This window comes from Temnothorax curvispinosus, unplaced genomic scaffold, assembly GCF_003070985.1.
Source record: "Temnothorax curvispinosus isolate PA1 unplaced genomic scaffold, ASM307098v1 QBEX01010444.1, whole genome shotgun sequence".
Lineage (NCBI taxonomy): Eukaryota > Metazoa > Arthropoda > Insecta > Hymenoptera > Formicidae > Temnothorax > Temnothorax curvispinosus.
The window spans coordinates 689,692-707,916 of NW_020220224.1; the positions used below are offsets into that span (position 1 = coordinate 689,692).

General features: G+C 34.5%; 1 protein-coding gene across 3 annotated transcripts in view; it reads left to right on the forward strand.

Moving 5' to 3' along the window:
• LOC112460259 overlaps positions 1-16,780 on the forward strand; it is a 26,036-nt gene extending 9,256 nt beyond the window's left edge. Inside the window, exons 2-6 of one of the 3 annotated variants that reach the window (XM_025024864.1) lie at positions 10,941-11,276; positions 12,436-13,160; positions 13,925-14,098; positions 14,544-14,842; positions 15,432-15,854. In XM_025024864.1, the coding sequence (XP_024880632.1) occupies positions 12,518-13,160; positions 13,925-14,098; positions 14,544-14,842; positions 15,432-15,854 (1,539 nt within the window). In that variant the 5' untranslated portion in view covers positions 10,941-11,276; positions 12,436-12,517. Of the gene's footprint in view, positions 1-6,572; positions 11,277-12,435; positions 13,161-13,924; positions 14,099-14,543; positions 14,843-15,431 lie in introns of those variants that run through there. The other 2 variants (XM_025024865.1, XM_025024866.1) reach the window with 2 other exon arrangements.
• Positions 16,781-18,225: the final 1,445 nt, after the last annotated feature.

Below are 18,225 nucleotides of genomic sequence, written 5' to 3' on the forward strand. Positions count from 1 at the left end.
TTGATATAAATTAACGTTTTATCAGTATCTTCGCAATTTTTCCACATCGATTAAAATGTTTCCTAGACATTTGAAACAACGCGTTTTATTCGAATATAAATGAGTATTGAACAATATCATTTACGTGACACGCAACATTTGTCTGGCACTGTTATGCAACAGTGCAATCTTTATGAAATAGACCGTAAATGTCACAAAGTAACCGTAACTAAGCCACTAAGATAAATCTCGCGCCTCCAGGGTGGATATTAACGATTGGTTGCGGCTGTTAACGTAGAGTAAAATAAATTGCTTGTAACATTATTGTAAACGTGCACCTGCATCAAGGTTAATATCTGTGAAGTCTCATATGCTCGTGTTCACCTTTTATTCATTTTTTGATATCAGATCTTGATTATTGTAGTTGCGAGGCTGTCGAAGTGATTTACTGATAACGCTAAAGTAAATAACTCACTTTATAACCGCAGAAACTCCGTTTACAAACAGAGATATATTTGAGGAAATTGAATACATTATTCATTTTTAGAAAGATATAACTTATTATGTATATCTTATAAAATCGTATTGACAACATATTTCGGATTGCAAATTCCTATTTGCATTTTATCAATAAGATATATAACAGGATTAATCTTAATGAAATAATTATTTGCTGGAGAATTATATTTAGATATTAAAAATGTGTCTTTTTTTGTGTGAAAATTTTTTTAGATCTCTTATTATTCATAAATTCTTTCACATTTCTTTTCTCAAATAAACGACTAGGAATCCACATTCTACATAGTGTACGCTTTGATACATTTTCAATCACCAGACTTCAATTAACAGAATTCGATCTGCAGTGATTGATGATATATGTAGCGCTTAAAATCTGTGATTGATGATATCTGTAATGCTTAAAGAGGCTACTGATCTCGCAGACAGTTTCTTGCGCCTCTCCCAAGAATCTCTTTTCCGGCTGGGAATGTGTAACAAGCTGGAATATCGAGATCGGTAATCGGTTGCAGCGATATTACCACTTCATATCCTGTCGACGTCCCGTACTGGGTCAGCCGGGCAAAGGGGTAAACGGGTTATATTGCGAGCCAACAAGCGCGCGTTTCGCCCACTCGGCTTGACTATCGCGCGACTTCTTCTTGCCTCATAATCCGCAGTAGAGACATCGATGAACGACAGGCGCCTTCGTTATGCGTCCTTTTTTCATTGCCCCGTAACCGTGAGTGAAAGCACGCACGCATATACGTGCTTGACATACCTACCCGAAGAATGGCACGTTTGTTATCCGTTTTTCGCTTAATCGTCTTGCAACTTGCAACCCCGTCCGCGTATGTCGCGCGCGAAAATAGATCTTTCGGTGACGTTCCTTATACAGATGCGATAGATCAAATTTCCAGGCCAGTGGAGTAAGTTGATGTCTTCCAGCTTTGTGCGTGAAAAGAAAAACTTATCGCCCGGGTTTAGTGGGTTATAACGAATCGCGCTTCTTTTGTGACTCAAAAAATAAATTTGATGAGCGTTTCCGGTTTTAAGAGTTAGCTTCCGCATTCACGTCGAATTATCAGAAATCGCATAGATATGTCTAGCAAATGTATTATTATGAATAAAAAAATAAAATTAATAATTACAGCTTTTACGCTCGATGCGTACGTTTTCCAGTTTACAATTTTCTAAGGTAAATTCTTCTATGCAATATAACACACCATCTAAATTACAGAACTTATAATCTAAACGGTTTTTGGTGAATTATCTGACCTGACTGGATTAGTAGAAAATGGTAGACAGCAAGTATGTCGCCATAGCAATATATAAAATAGATATATAAATACAATTTAAATTAATACATATCTTCTATAATTTTAAGTTAAGAGTGCCGTCTATAAAAATCACAAAATTAAAGCATAATACAAATATTTAGATTTTTAAAAGTCACCGATAGATATGTTTAGTTATTTCTTTTTATTCCTATTTACTTACTCCTACTTGTTCAACTGCACGTTTATAGTAATATTGCTTGAACGATGTTATAAATGTTGTAAAACAAATCAAGCAGAGAAGATCAGATATTGATCAAGGCAGGAAAACAGTTTCTAAAAATCGCACTGGATTTTTAAACAGTTCGATGCGAAGCCAAAGTAAAGCTGACGACTGTCGTGTAAACCGGTTACGGAAAAGAGGCTGCGCCGCTAACACGTGTGTACATACATTATATCCTGATTCCATCTGAATGCTGCAATGGCGTTAATAGGTCAATCAATTGCCTTCTATCCGCTTCTTGTTTGTTATCCTGTGCCGTGTTTTGCTGGCTATTATATAACACTCAATTTATAACATTACATATTTCTTTATACTTTTCCTTGTTCTTGGAATAATTTAGAATCGCGATTTTATAGTACGTGGAGAACATCATTTTTCTTTACATTTTTTAATACTCGACATCTTCGCAGCTGATGATGTTTAAATTGAAGTTTTAAATTAAAATTAAACTAAAATTAATGTTTTATTATCTCAAATTGCATTTCTGAATCTGAATTTATGCAAAATTCCAAATTTTCAATTAAGTTTAGAACAGGACGAATTATTGGGATTTTGATATTTTTTTTGTTAAGAAAGGAATCCACGATATATTAAGGTCACACGGATTGTATGGGATTTGATTTCAGATTCTCCTAGCAAGATAACATTTTCTCAAAAAACAAATTAGTACGCCCAATTTTACTTAATTTCCGCTTTATGAAGAGATAATTTATGAATTATAACGTTACCTGTGATTATCTACGATAAAAAACTGAGCGGCCGTTGCGGGTGGGTGCACCAGAAAATGTAGTGTTTCCACCGGCCGCGAGGAATGTCGCAATTACGCATGGAACAGAATGTCGCGGAGAAGACCCTTCGCTGGATCTTAAAATGACTAACGGAAGGACATTGTTATCACGGTCATTGCCGCATGTGCCGTCGTTTGCTCCCTTTCTGCAAATTCGATATAGAAACTTCCCGCTTGGTAATCACATAATATAGAACGAAAATGTAGTGTTTAATATAATGTTTAATATAGTGCGGTCCACCACTGTTTCTGTATAGCTAAGCCTGAAGCCTTCGTGAAATATCTTTCTGATTGTCTGGTAGGCTATTAGGCTGACAACTTACAAGTCGTGCAGCTGCGATATACCGTTAAAATTATATTCTTGTTTAGTAAAAAATAAGGACTTATTCTTTTCAGGATAATCTTCTTCTTTTGATTCTAATGGATCGATTGGACAAAATGATTAAATGGAGGTTTTTAAGACAGTTTGATTTTTTTAATGTACAAATTATATTTATTATATAAATACTTTTTTAATTTTCCGCAAATATATAAAAAAGCATGAAAATGATTAGCGAAGAATATTAATGAATCTACCACAAAGTATATATTCGCGAAGCTATCAGATGATCTTTCTGGCACTCTTTCCTCAGTTTAAAAATATCCCGTTTAATGTATCACGAATTTTATGGTGCGATGAGTTTGTCCCATTGTCATTAGAATTTCCATGACCAGCCAGTAACCGTCAGCGAGTTCTCGAGTGTCTCTCGAGACGTCGTATCGTATAGAATGCAGCAGCAATCTCTGCACAGCATTATCTAAGCCATGGACCGTTACCCCCACCGACCTAAATGCACGCCGTATAAATGGTCCGAACACCTTCTAACCACTGTCAGTGAGCGTGTGCACCTAATCTCGTCTTTCTGCAACGTGCATCATCTTGCATCATTCTGTGAAAAGAGTGCGTAATCATTCGTATCTTATAACATCACTTCTGATTTCCTTTGATTAATTATTGAATTACTCTCTCGAAATTCTCTCTCGATGCGGTGCATTTCGATGATTCGTATAGTCGATGCAATTTTCACGGTTAACAATGACTATACAAGAATTCGAAGCGAGACAGGTGATCGTCACTACTGTTTGCAATGAAATATAAACCGGTTGATCAAAACTAACAAAAATCCAAATTAATAGTGCAAAGTTAAAATCATTAACCTAAATCATGAAGTGCGGATACTTCGGAGTTATCGAGTGGTTTTGCAAAATTGGGTGTCCAAGAGAGACTCATATGTCGTGCTGGATGTTTATCTTGTTGATTATTTGTTCTCGACGGACTTATACGTTAACTTTTGATAATACAACGGATCTTTTTGTTCAAAAATGTCAAACAGAATGTAATTTAAAGAAAGATACTACAAGTTGTGGAAAATATAAAGTCGTAAAGTGGTTAAACACAATAGTGAGAGAAAAGGTACGTGTTTGCTGTTTATGATCTTATGTAACATTTGATTATATTAAAAACAATTAGGAATTAATAATTTACATTGTATAATGCTAACTGCAATGAATGAGATTAAATAAATTTACTAATTTATGTGTTTTTATTTTTATAATAAATTATTGAAATATTCAATTTTTAATATATATTACTTATATAAGTTTGTTTTTATTTGCATTTAAATGTATTATATTTATTAATAGAATTATGATAAAAGCTAAAGAATTAATTAGATATGAATAAAATACTATACATAAAATTGATAAAATATATTACACCAATAATATCTGTAAATATGTAATTCTATAATTAAAATTTTCTAATTTTTAAGAGATAATTATATATATATATTGTTTAATTACTTTATTAAAGCAAATTATTATAATTTAGGAATTTAGTTATGGGCCATTTCAAATAATAAGGATACCATCGATTTACAAGCAATCCTTTTTGCCCTATTTGCCACGTTCTCGAGCATTTAAAAGCGGCATAACGGAAGCTCTGAACTTCGTTAGAGATAGTGTAGAAGATTTATTGACAAAACGTGCCATTGTATATACGGTACACAACTCGGCAGTTACCAGAGACTTCTCCTCGAATCTGATGTTTGTGGATGAGGATGAACTTGAGCGGCTGAAAGATAGCAAAGAACAGGAAGGTAAAATCTTGTAATAGATCTGCCGAATAATAAAATATTTGACAATGTTTTCTCTTACATTGTTTTTTTACAATTTTATTCCTTATTATTTTGGTTAAATGTTCTTGCGTTAATTTGCGTTAAATATAATAAACTGATGGATATCAGAGAATATTTTTTTCTTGAAAAATTCTTGAAGTTCTTGTAATGATATATTGATTTCTTAGCAATAACAAAGAAAAGGTATACTTACTGTTCTATATAATAACGGAACTCGAATTCTTCGAATTGTGCTGCACTCAAATTCTGATGTGTCTGAGCGAAATTATAGCTTCTATTGCCCTTTATTTCGGGTAACGGTGAACGTTACACGTAACAAGTATTATCACTGCAAGAGCTATGCAATCTACGATATTGTTCCATATATTTGAAAAAAGCGATGAACGCGAAATGACAGAGTTTACTACCTTGTATTTCTTGTAACGGCAACGGATGTCAACAATCGTATAATTTGTAATAATATTTGGCGATTTTTGAGAAAGAGAAAATTAATAAATTATTCGCTTTACAGGCGATTGGCGAATTTTCAAAAAGAAGAAGTCTATAATTGTCCCGATTCTTATATTACTAAATGTAATAAAAATAAAGCTACTACTATTACCAATTTTCTTAGGAGTACATTTTATCAAAAAGCTTCTCGTACTTGGATCATTAATTTTACCATCAATATTGGCACATTTAAAGATTTGCAAAGTGCAACATTCTCATCATGCACATCATTCGCATCCTTTCCATTTGTGGTCCACTGCAGCAGACACAGCAGCAGATTATCCAACTGGTAAGATTATTTAAGAAATATTTTTTTCTCTTTGACGATTGAAAATACCGTGCTATTACAAGCAAGTTATATACTAAATTATAATATGTAGATAGGTATATATTTATTATTTTCCATAAAATCTTACGGAGAGAATGTGAATGCAAAGAATAACAAAATTTTAAAATTATAATTTTATTATTTATTACAGATATTTATGTCTAAAAAATGTGTTACTTTGTTTTGCAATAAAAATTTGTCATGCGTTTAATTTTATGTCGTTGAATCATATATGCTAATATATGAAATAAATTTTCTTCTAAAATCTCTTTAAACATAAGTAACTAGCACATGGCAGTTTGCATAATTATATATTATGTAGGCTAAGTTAAGATAGAGTCGTTCAACTGTAACAGATGATACATCTTTGCAAACTAATATACACATGTCGTATTTATGCCGGCGTAAATATATTTAATGTTAGCCAACAGCGACAAGTATTAGATTTGAAACAGCTGTCAATGTACATTCTGATAGTGTTTTGTGTTTGACATATTTACATTCAATATTTCCTTTAAAATCTCTTATGTCATGTTGCGTGTCACGAATATTTGATGTCAATAATCTTGAATCTTTTCCCATACAAAATTTGCACATCTAAATAAGGATCTTTATACCTATTTGCTAAGAACATATCGTAAACTTGTAATACGCATTTTAACATTTTCTTTGCAGGACAAGATGACGGTAATTGGCACAGAAACGATTACCAGTTGGGATATCCGAGTTATCAGATACTTCGCAATCCTTACGGGTGAAAACTTGGCAGATTAGTATCGCGATCATCGACGAGAGTTTGTTATTTTTCGAAGACGAAGCTATAGATGCGAGTCAACGATATTGAGGCACGCGAGCGAAATAACACTTTGACAAGTAGTACAATTACGATTAATCTAATTGTGATCCGTGTAATCTCAGTAATCGCGTAATTTCCTGTAAAATTGCTCGTGGCAATTATGGTGTATTGATACGCGCTGAATGAACGTCGCCAAACACTACGCTTATCTCGGCCCGTTCTAGCAAAGAACACTCACGAAATAACTTTCACATAGCTTACCGTTATTTGAGGAATGTGTCGATATATTTTAACCTTTGCAGCTTGCGGGCTTTGAGAAAGGGCACGGTGTTAATGATACATCCGGCTTTTTCTTAAAACTCGCATTAAACAAACTGGAATGCGTGAAAGAGCTTAAAATACCTGTCTCTTTTAATTTTTTAGAATATTAATTTATAGAATTTTCTATCTTCTATCTCGTTTTATATTATTTATTGCTAATTTTGCATGAGGATATGATATCGGAGATATGTTCGTTGCCAGTTAGCTCTGCAGATTTATTACATAAATGAGAAAAGATAGCCGACAAGCTATCCCTTATAACTCGACATTATTAGTAAAAGACATTTTAACTGCTGTAAAAAATTGCAATTTTTTTAGAGGATTACTTATACATGACTTACATCTGAATATAACTCAAAATGTCAAAAAAGTGTAGTTACATTATTTTTAATGGGGTGTTATCAAATTATAAATATTTATTCCAAAGCAATTGAATTACAGCATGTCAAGTATAAAATTCGTTCAGGTAATTCAAGTCCAATAATTTTCGCTTGTTTTCTAAATGTGACAATAATATATGATTAAGTACACTATATTGATACGATATAGTGCAAAGTGTCTATTGATTTTAGATAGAACATTTGGCGTACTTGTGCTGTGTTTCTTACAGGCTATCTTTTCTCAAATTTTTAAGTGAAAATCGGAAAGATTACTATACCAGGGCAGAGGAGGATCATTCGTGGTCAAGGTCACTCGACCGAGTACGATGGCCCCTCTACTGACCTACTGACAGATTTGGACAAGCGCCCGGTTTGTGGCTCAAATGCGTTCACAAGCCAACTCATGTGTCGCTGTTATGCGTCCGTGCGTCTACCTTGACCGATATGTCCGTGTGTATACACACATATGACCCATGCACGAGCCGATCGAAGACCGTTATCGGCTCGCGGACAGTGCACGGCGCGGCGAGAGGCCAGTCATCGTACTTGTCGTCGACACATATTTTAGGCCCCAGATGACGGTTATAACTGGTGAATTTTGCTCTCACCCTTTCCCTTCTTCGATACGCTTTTTCTCGACCCGCCACGTGTTCATCGATAGGATTAATCTTAGTTCCCGGCGTGTATTCTTCATCGGACTTTCTAACGTGCGTCTTTGAAACCGCTACTTTGACTTAACTACCTTGACTAACCTTTTTATTTCATAAAGAATTAATTTTCCGTACTGTTACAATTTTTAGTATTTTTTATTGCAAGATATTTGTTTATCATAAGAAATATATTATAGAGAGAATAATAAAAAGACATACGAGAGTCTGATGGCAAGCGATAAAGTGACAACGATACTTGGGCACTACGGCACGATAGGAAATGTGAATCGGAAGCGACACATCGCGCATTGCTACAGGATAGGCAATCGATACACAGCGTGCACTCGTCCGCGGCAACTCGACCGTTACGTTCTTACGTTATACGCGAACGAAAAAGTCGCATTAATGTAACGGACCATCGTCCATGTCACGGCGTTCGACTTGCGTATCCGTATCTACGTCGAACGTATTTCCTGCACATTGTACGATTCATATGTGCTTGATTCATGCGCGCGTATGACGTAGACAATTCTGAGCGGTGTATGTTAAATACCGGAGGTGCTTCTCAGGAAGCCAGGTGCCACAAATAAAGTTCGCGGAAAGCAAAGCCGCACGAACAATTGTGAAGGTCTAACTTAATAAAATTTAATAAAGCAGTTTTTTTTCTCAATGATGAAATTAAAATTGTTGTTGCGGAAGCCAATCTTTATATATGATGAACGATTGACCTCTGATAAAAGATATCTAGATAAAATTTTAATTTTGTGGATGTCACATAAAAAATAAGAAATACTATGTTGTCAGATTTTAATACCGCTTGTGACTATCATACTAAGTATTTGAACAGTTTTCAATAAATAAGAATAAATGGGAGAAAATTCTATTTTCAGATGTCGATTATTGGTATTTTAATTTTTTATTCTTCGAAATTTCTCGACGTTTATTGAAAACGAGTTGCGTGTTTAATATATATGTGTGCGTGCGTGTGCGTATGGCTATAGTTATATAAGAAAAATAAAATAGTAGCATAATTAAATATAGTTAATGTGTCCTTTCCTCTCCTCAGTTGAAATGCACATTACAATATTCTAAAGAATTTTGCTTTGACGCTTTGTTAACAGACCAATTGATAGAAGATTGTAACATTACATTACATTTGTTACGTATTTCACATGTTAATATAAAAATATTTGTAAAAATGTAAGTTTTTGTCATTATTTCCATGCGTTTGAAGATAAATCACCTTGTTCGCTTTTTCTCGGTTAATTTCAATACATGATAAACCGGACATGAATACCAATACTTGCAATACACGGAAAGAATTTCTCTTTTTCTCTCTATGAATAGTATAATAAAAATAAAAATATGGAGAATGTTATGCGACTTACGTTTTTAAGAAACGGTCAAACGATTCCATAGGTGTGTCACTGACTTGAATGTGAAACTTAAACCAAAAGAAGTGACATACTGGTATGACCCTCTTTTTAAAGAAGAACACATTTTTGCGTAAGAAAATTGGGTCAAAAAATTTTCAATCTTGAATTATAAGTATACTGCAAAATCCCAGTAAAAAAGCATATATTTCTATGAAATTATATTATGAATTTTCCAAGACGAAAGAAATTTGCCCATTTTACGATCAATTACTTCTTTGCAACTCAAAATATTCACATAAAAGCTGTATTTAAATTTTAAAGAACGGTCTGTCACTGGCATTGTCTCACATATGCCAATTCCTATAAAAAAAATTGAAATACTGTTTTATTTCATGTACCGTTTTCTACGGTCTCTTCGTGATTTACGATGCAAAGTTTGTTGGCTATAAAGTCCTGAAAAATTCGTTTTTGTTTGATATAATATCGATAATATTTTACGTTCTCGTAAAGATTCTTTTCACGTTATGTTATAACGGGTTCTTTCTAACCCATTAGTAAATAGCACTTTGAAACATGGGGCATGTATACCGTGATGTCAAATGTGAATGGTAATCATTTTGTAGTAATCGAGTCATCTGTCAGTTCTATTAAGACGAAAGAAAGGCTGGCCGACATGTCGAAACCTGAAAACAGGTAAACCAGTTTTTCGGAGGTCACAGATATTATTCGGGATCGGTAGACTTCCGAGAAAACATAAGAGAAATCGCTCGTAAAGGTGTGCAATTGTGCTTGAACTCGTGACTAATTCGATTAGACTTGAACGAGTGATCTTTGCTGACGTCATAACCGAAGATAGTTTCCATATGAAAAGTAGATCATGCAAAAAAGATTTAGTAAAAATCGCTGCTTCTTACACTTGACGATTAAATGAATATGAAAGAGTAATCTTGCTTAATCAATCTATATTTAATTTCCTTGCTGTCATAAAAGACCGTACTTGCTACAAGACTTGCTTGTAGAAACCTTCAGGGTGCATCGTATCCTTCTTCTGATAAGTTTTATTTAGGATGTGGACAGATTCATTAACAATTTCTAATTATCCAGGAAAAAGTTTTAATTTTTTTTTGTATTGTGCATTTATCCTATATTTCTTTTAAATAATAGGAAGGACTAATTCTAGAGCCAGAAGAGGGGGAGAGGAGAGGGGGGAGAGGAGGGAGAGAGGAGAGAGAGGTATTCTAAAAAAAAAATAGACTAAACCAATTGGGAGTTCTCAGAGATTAACTTAAGATTTATCTTGATCATTCCCTTATATATAATTTACCTCCACTCTCTTGTTCTCTTTTTTTTCTCTCCCCCTTCTCTTCGATTAAATTAAGATCTATTCATGAACGATCTCTTAGAAAATCATCTTCTGTGTCATTGGGCGGCGTCCGGTCAGGCTCATTGAACTCACTGATCTGGACACTCGCCGAAATACCGCCAAGTGAAATCGTCCGTGTGAAGTGTGTGTTTTCAGTAATTATAGACCTATGATGAATTCGATTGATTTGAATGGAGCAATTTCCCCCTCGACTAACATATTTGATGATTCTTCCTTAGGAGAAGGGTAGATCCTAAATCAAATGGCGGGAACGAACGGACGAATGAACGAACGTGGTGAGCGAGGAAGGCGGAAAGGAATGGATAGAGGGACGGACAGACGGATGGCCGGGTAACCCAGATCGGGTCAGTCGAGCCGATCCTACGGAGACCGGCTGCCAGTATGGTATCGGACGTCGTACACGATTCCGACTTTCTGGCCGCTTGATTTTTTAGGCGCGTACTGTTTCCCGACCGTTTTTCAATATTAAAAGAAGTCATCTACTTGCTGAGATTGACGCCAATCGTTTGGTCTAGATGTGAGCAAGTTGCTGATGTCAGAGATATACCGTGAAAGTGAGTATAGATCTATTTGCGACAAGAAGTACCGACTAATAGTCTTCTATAGATCTTTGTGACGTGTTTGATCAGTGAATGAAATTATCTTCAGCATGCACACGTGGACAAATGTAGAGATGGAGCATCTCATTGTTAATGAGATTGTATTAGAATAGATTGGTGAAAGAACACTTATATAACCGTAACATTTTATATACCGGTTATTAATTCTAACTGCACACGTGCGCATAGTTGGATCTTCAAAGACTAAATGATGACTTAGATTAATGTATGCACATACAACATACTCTTTGAGTTTTTTTCATTTTTATATTTTATTGCATTATGTATATATACACATATAACTTGTTGACAAAGTGAAACGTTATAAGATAAAGATTTTTTAAATTGATTTAATCTTTCTCTTTATTTAATTTTATTAAAAAATATGTATTAACAAGTAATTAAGATAATACAGAATTTAATTAATTTTAACATAACGGTATATGTTCAATATTTAAGGTTAATAAAAAATAAATTTTTGATAATTAATTATTGATTGCCTTAAAAGAAAAATTTAATTAAAATATAAGTTTTGAAAAAATAAAAATAACAAATAGTTATACAGATGTCGACAAGATTATTAGAAATAGAATTTATTTAGTTAATTTATCACAAATATTTAGTAGGATTTTTGCGTCAACAATCCACATGGATGAAAGAATCAGCTGACTGCTTGAAAAAGGAAAGACATGCAAGACTGATCTAGCATAACTGAGCTTTACCACATGGAATACTATATTATTACTAGCTTACTTAATAATTTGAGTAATAATGAGTAATAATATTTTTTCATATAGTACTGTTACGTATTTTCTTTATGAATCGATAGTTTAAAGAACTTGAAAATATAAATTGATAGAATGGTAATTCTTTCAAAATGATAAAATCACAATTGCTTTCAAGAAGAAGCAATATAAAATTATTTTATATATGTCTATGAGAGTTTAGTTTTTAGAATTTACGTCTTGTAATTCTCTGGTTTTCTTTATCGATCAATTACAGATTTAGCGTTACATTTTTACACTTAGGTATATTGTAAAATTATTTTATTTTACATATTCGATTTAAAAATCCCTAAATTCTTATGTGTTTTAATTTGTGTGTCTCATTTCAGGGAACGAAGCCGCTGGTCGAGATGCAGTTCCTCTTTCGTAATAACCATAGCTAGCCAATAAACAAGCGCTCGGTGCCTTTTGATGGGTCGGACAATGGCAAAAGGGAGAGCAGCCGCGATATTCTCAATTGTGCTTCTGTCTATCGCGCGCCTTCATTCTGTCGTGGGGGTCAAGATCCACGCGGAGGTTGCGTCCTTGAACGAGACCGCGCGCCACGATTATGACATCGAGAAGAACGAGGTGCCACTTTCTCATAAATCTGAAAACAAAACCGACGAATTCCTACGTGATCATCCGCACAATATGCATGGAAAACCAACAAAGTTTGATATCGAGCTTCACGTGGACGATAAAGCGGATTATCAGATCGAACCGACGAGGATGGCCAATGTCACAGCTAATCCAATTGAAATGAATTCAACGATCAGTCAGTCTCTGTCAAATTTGACAGAATGTAGAGGGAAGTTGACAGTCTCTTGTATACGGAAGGACTTCTTGAAATTTTTAGATCAACTCTCAAGGGTTGACACGTACAATGTAACAGAATCCGTGCAAATAATAAGAAAACCTGAACCAAACGTCGCGTGCAACGATCGAGAAAAAAATGATGATTCGAATTTGGATCTTTTGGACAAGGTTCATCGTTACGCCAGGACACATATGATGAAGATACGGTTGAATAAGGACCTGAGTCTCGCCAGGAAAGCCAGGACGTTCTTCGGTTGTGAGTTTCTAAACCGCTTGCTAGACAGATTTTTCTCGCGTGTGTACTAGTGCCGTTACTTTTGTTGACACGAAAGGTGGAGATTTTCTGAAAACTACGATACAATCATACATTGAGCGACATAGCATCGATATAGTATGATGCTTATCGTAAAGCAATTGCATAATCGCTAATTGTGCGGAGTGAGAGTAATCGAGTAGTTCACTAGCAAGGAAAATAGTTCTTATAGAATAAAATGATGCAATCTTTTCTATTTCCACCTTTCAACTTGATTTTCAAAATAATTTTATAATATTTTTTATGAAATGTAGTCTTTTCAAATATTTTTTTTGAAAATTATTTATCTCTTTTTAAGAATAAACTATTCAATTAATTTTTTTACTTGAAAAGCAACAAATCTAGTACACTCGTAAGCACGAACTGGCATAAATAAAATTAGAGGTGTGAGAGAAAGCTTAACTTCATGAATTGGCTTTTTGGAGTTAAATCAAGTAACGAGGTTGGGTCTATGCTAATTGGCAAAAATGTGAACTAAACCAGCAATAAAACGGGTATGAGGAAAGACGAGGCGTGTAACATTATGCAAACAGTCAAATTAACTATAATTACGGTGAATATTTTTTATTTATACGTGGAGTGTTTCAGCAAAACGCGGGCGCGTGGCACGTGGAGTTGGAGAGCTAGAATATGAAAAAGATGCTGCTTGCAGCATGGCTTTCAGGGCTAACCGCAGGGCTTTAACGAGCTGGTACTTTTGCTTTCAGCCGTCTTTCAGGGAAAGAGTACCTTTTTAACAGGATTCGGACTTGGTTTTCTAGCATTTGGTCTGAAGAAACTGTTGCTACCCTTGTTCTTCGGCGTACAAATAATTAAGAGCGTGTTACTCGCTCTCTTCCTACCAAGTATCATCGGCAGCATTGGTAATATCGTTGGAAAAGGTATGTGTGCTTTGCGTTTAGTGAATCTTACTAGAAAATAGAAATATTTCGAAACAATTTGTATTGATTAATAATCATGATCATATTTATTTCTTTATAAAAAAAGTATGCCATAAATACTTGTAGTAAACGGTAAGTGTCTAACTTAAATAACATCAATATTTATGACAGTATTTAATATTAATAAGTTTTAGCAATTTTAGTAGCTTCAGAGATATAACTTTAATATAAATTAATTACTTTCAATTAATTTTTAATAGATTTTGTTTACGTAAAATCTCTTAAAATTTGAAAAATTGGACAAGTTAATGTTAAAAATTGGAGAATAGCGTACAATGTGGAAATCAGATCTTTGTTGAAAAAATGGCTTCTCCGTCTCTTGCATTCTTAATTAGGAAAGCATCCTGAACTAAAAGTGTAAATACATATTACGCGCAAATTACAGGTGTTTCCTCCTTTGCGCAATCTTCGCATGCCGCGCCCATGGCGGCACCGGAAGAAAATTTCGAGTTCAAGGATAATACTGATCTTTACAACGATGACTATCTGACGCGACAACCGGTAGGCACGTTACCAGCATCCGCCATGTACGACGAGAGTATGATGCAGACGCAGAAAACTCCGGATATTGCGTCGCGCTATGGATTCGTTGATTCGAGAATATCTCATGCGAATGCGCTTTCGGATCGTTACTACACGCGACACGTGGCTGCACACGGACTTTCTAAGAAACAGGATTTTAAGGTGAGCTTTTCGAATGCGCAATTACTTGCAGATCTCGTATATTATCTCGTCACAGAATAAACGCATGGTTTTCAAGCGGCTGCACCACTTTCTTTTTTTCTTGAACTCGGATAATGTGCAATCCATATATTTAACGAGGAAGTTTAAATGAAGCTATAAATTACCTTTCCTTATTAATATTTAATGGATCCTTGATTGCGTAATAGTAATAATTCTTACCGAATGATTTCAACTGATGGGAAATGCACGTTGATTTGTACATATTGCTGTCGCATTAACAGTCGCGCGCAGTTCAAAACAAGTGTTTGTTAATGTTTGATCCAATAATGAACTGGGTAAGTATGCCATAAGAATATTCGTCTTTTTTTCCTACTTTGACACTTTTTCACACCATCGACGAACGGAGATGGACATGCTTTCCACTTTTGATACTATTCGGATATTGACATTGATCATTGAGATTCGCGCGACCCACTTCCTTGTTTGCTTCGTTTTAACTCGTTCGGGGCCTAGTCGCACGCGTAACGGATACCGTGACCATTAATAAGTGTACGTAGCTGTAAACACGCATATTGATTATTGGCGACAGGTCTTCCACGAGATCCCGACGAGCTCTTTGCTTTTGACGAACTACGACCCATTCTACTCGCCCCTGCTGTCACGTCTGGATGCCGTTTTCTCTCGTCTTGGACACAACACGGAAGGCTGCAGGGAGTACGCGGTGTGCGCGATGTATCGGAGTCCCGCGCGTTACGCGCCATACTCGAACTTGGTCTCTGCCCAGCTGTCTAGGGAGCTGAACGAGCTGAGGAAACCCAGCAGCGACAATCCCGACGTTCTACGTTTCTTCAGATATATGAAAGCTGCGAAGGACGGCCAGGATGGCGTCAAGTGCGAAGAGATATATTCGAATTGTGCGAACGCTCGCGAAGATCAAAGCCTGAAGCAAAATCAGGCAATGCTCGCGACGTACCAAGATATTAATAAGCTCGTTCAGGCCAGAAAGGTTTGAGAACGTCATAACTTACTTTCGTTACTGCTGTTAAGTTATAATTGCAAACGCAATAAAAAAAGAAGACACATGGCATCTCATGTCGAATGTGTGAGCTTTAGGAGCAGTGGCCTTATAGTTCGCTGTTTGGGAGCACTAGTGCAATCGCTAAAAAGATTTAACGTTTGCTCTAATGATTGAACATTTGTTCATAGATATTGCGCATAATTAAAGTTTGTAGACGTTTTTAGTGGTGGATTACTACGGTCGCACGCGAGGCGCTCGAGAGGCTTCAAGATGCAAAACTACGATTTTTCTTTCTCTCAAAAATTTAATTAACATTTAGACAGAACTTTTAAAATAAAAATAATATTTAAAAGTTTTCAAAACGGCCTCAATTTTAAATTTTGGGATAGCATTTTAGATGAGAGAATCCGAAATTGATTTGCATTTGAAGCTTCTGAGAAAGTCTTAATCCGCCATTATTCGAATCTGCAACTTCTGTAACAAGCTCTTGTACCATACACAGTTTCCTAAATTATCGTTTGTAGCAAGTGTTGGCTCGATGTCGATATTACAGCAACATGTAAACCTGTGAAATCTCATAGCGAATTCGGTTGAACGCATCAGTGCGCACTGTTGCACATTAAAGCCGTCGCATACAAGTCAGCGTAAAGATGCGTCTGTGTGTATGTGTACGTGTGTGTAATATAAATATGTAAACGAGTTAAATCGCGAAACCCTCAATGTGCTGTAAAATATGTATTCGGCATTTTATTAGTCGAGATATTTACATCTCACTTCTAGATTAGATCAGTGTTTAACAACGGCTTTATTACGCATCAGTGCGCACTAATGCGTCCAACCGAATTCGTTATCAGAACTTTTATTGATTTATTTTTACGAAAACACAGAATTAAGTTTATAATAATTTATACATATTTTTAAAATTATTGAAATTTTTAGTATATATTTTTTCATTGCGTACTATGTTATTAATATTTTTGTTTTAAAACATGTTAAAAATAACAAACGCACTTTCTTGCATATAGGTAATCAACTATTACATCCAGTGAAAATGCATTGTGAGAACAAGGAACGTTTAGAACAGAGCGATATTTGATGCCGGCATAATTGTGGGCAAGCCAATATTAGTATTATTTTCTAAGCATCTTGGAAAGTGGAAACTGTTTTAAATAATCAAGAACCTCTTGATTTACATAATATTTTGCTTTAGATTACGAGACAGGTACATGTGATTTAATCTACTTCTCACGTAACAAAGCGATTTAAAAATAGAAGTGAGAGCTGCTTATGATTTTAATATAAAAATATTATTAGAGAAATTTATTTTTTATAAGAGTAATCTTGTGGAGCTTACGCTCAAGAATTATACTAAAGAATATTTTCATCAGATTTAATTTGCTCAAATCTGTTGCAAATTTTAAAGAAGAATTTTAATGCAATAATACCCTTAAATAGGTATTTGCACAAATGAATGATTGGTAAATAATTTATAACGACATAAATAAATAATTAATTTGATGAGTTGTGTGAAATATGATGTATAATGTTAAAATTATTATATTTAATTTATATTTATTTATTGAATCTCTCTCATGTACACAAGATTTAATCTTGTGATGATTAATAGTGATTTTGCATATTTATTTATGTGACATGAGGATGAAGATGCTAATTTATGCAATCCGAATTAGAGACATGTTGCGCAAAGCACATGTGTATTTAGATTAACTCTAATTTTATTTAAAATTTGCGATTATTCCATTAATTGCATGATATATTTATAAATTGATGTACGCCAATAAAAGATTCATGACGTTAGTCACGCGGGTTTCTCCAAAGTAAGGCAGTGCAATGCGTCAGCATACGACATAATCATTTATGTAATCAAAATCCTGTTTAAGACATAAAGCGATAAGAATAAAAAAGGAGTTTTTTTTTTATTAAAAACATATGCATAGAACAGTGTGATAAATCAATCAAATCTTGTAACGAATGAAATTACATACGTCACAGAGTGCGCGTTGCAAAGAATATAGTAAATTACAGTTTTTTAATAATTAAATTGTGTCGATTTAATTGTGGGAGGATGGAAGGGTTTTTTTAACGTTCTAATGATAACTGTGTTTTAAGTCCGGCTGTGATCGGAGTGAATAGTTGGAATATATATGTGTTACAATAATACATATAAAAATTAGATATGAATTTTCCGTAATATCTATTAATGCTCGTATAATGGTCTTACTTCTCATTATAGCCTTTGTTTCAAACAAACGAAAAATAAGTTTCTTATTGTTAATATAGTAAATGTTATCTCGCATATAAAGGAAAGTGATTTATGATTCAAGAACCGCTATTACGGCACGAG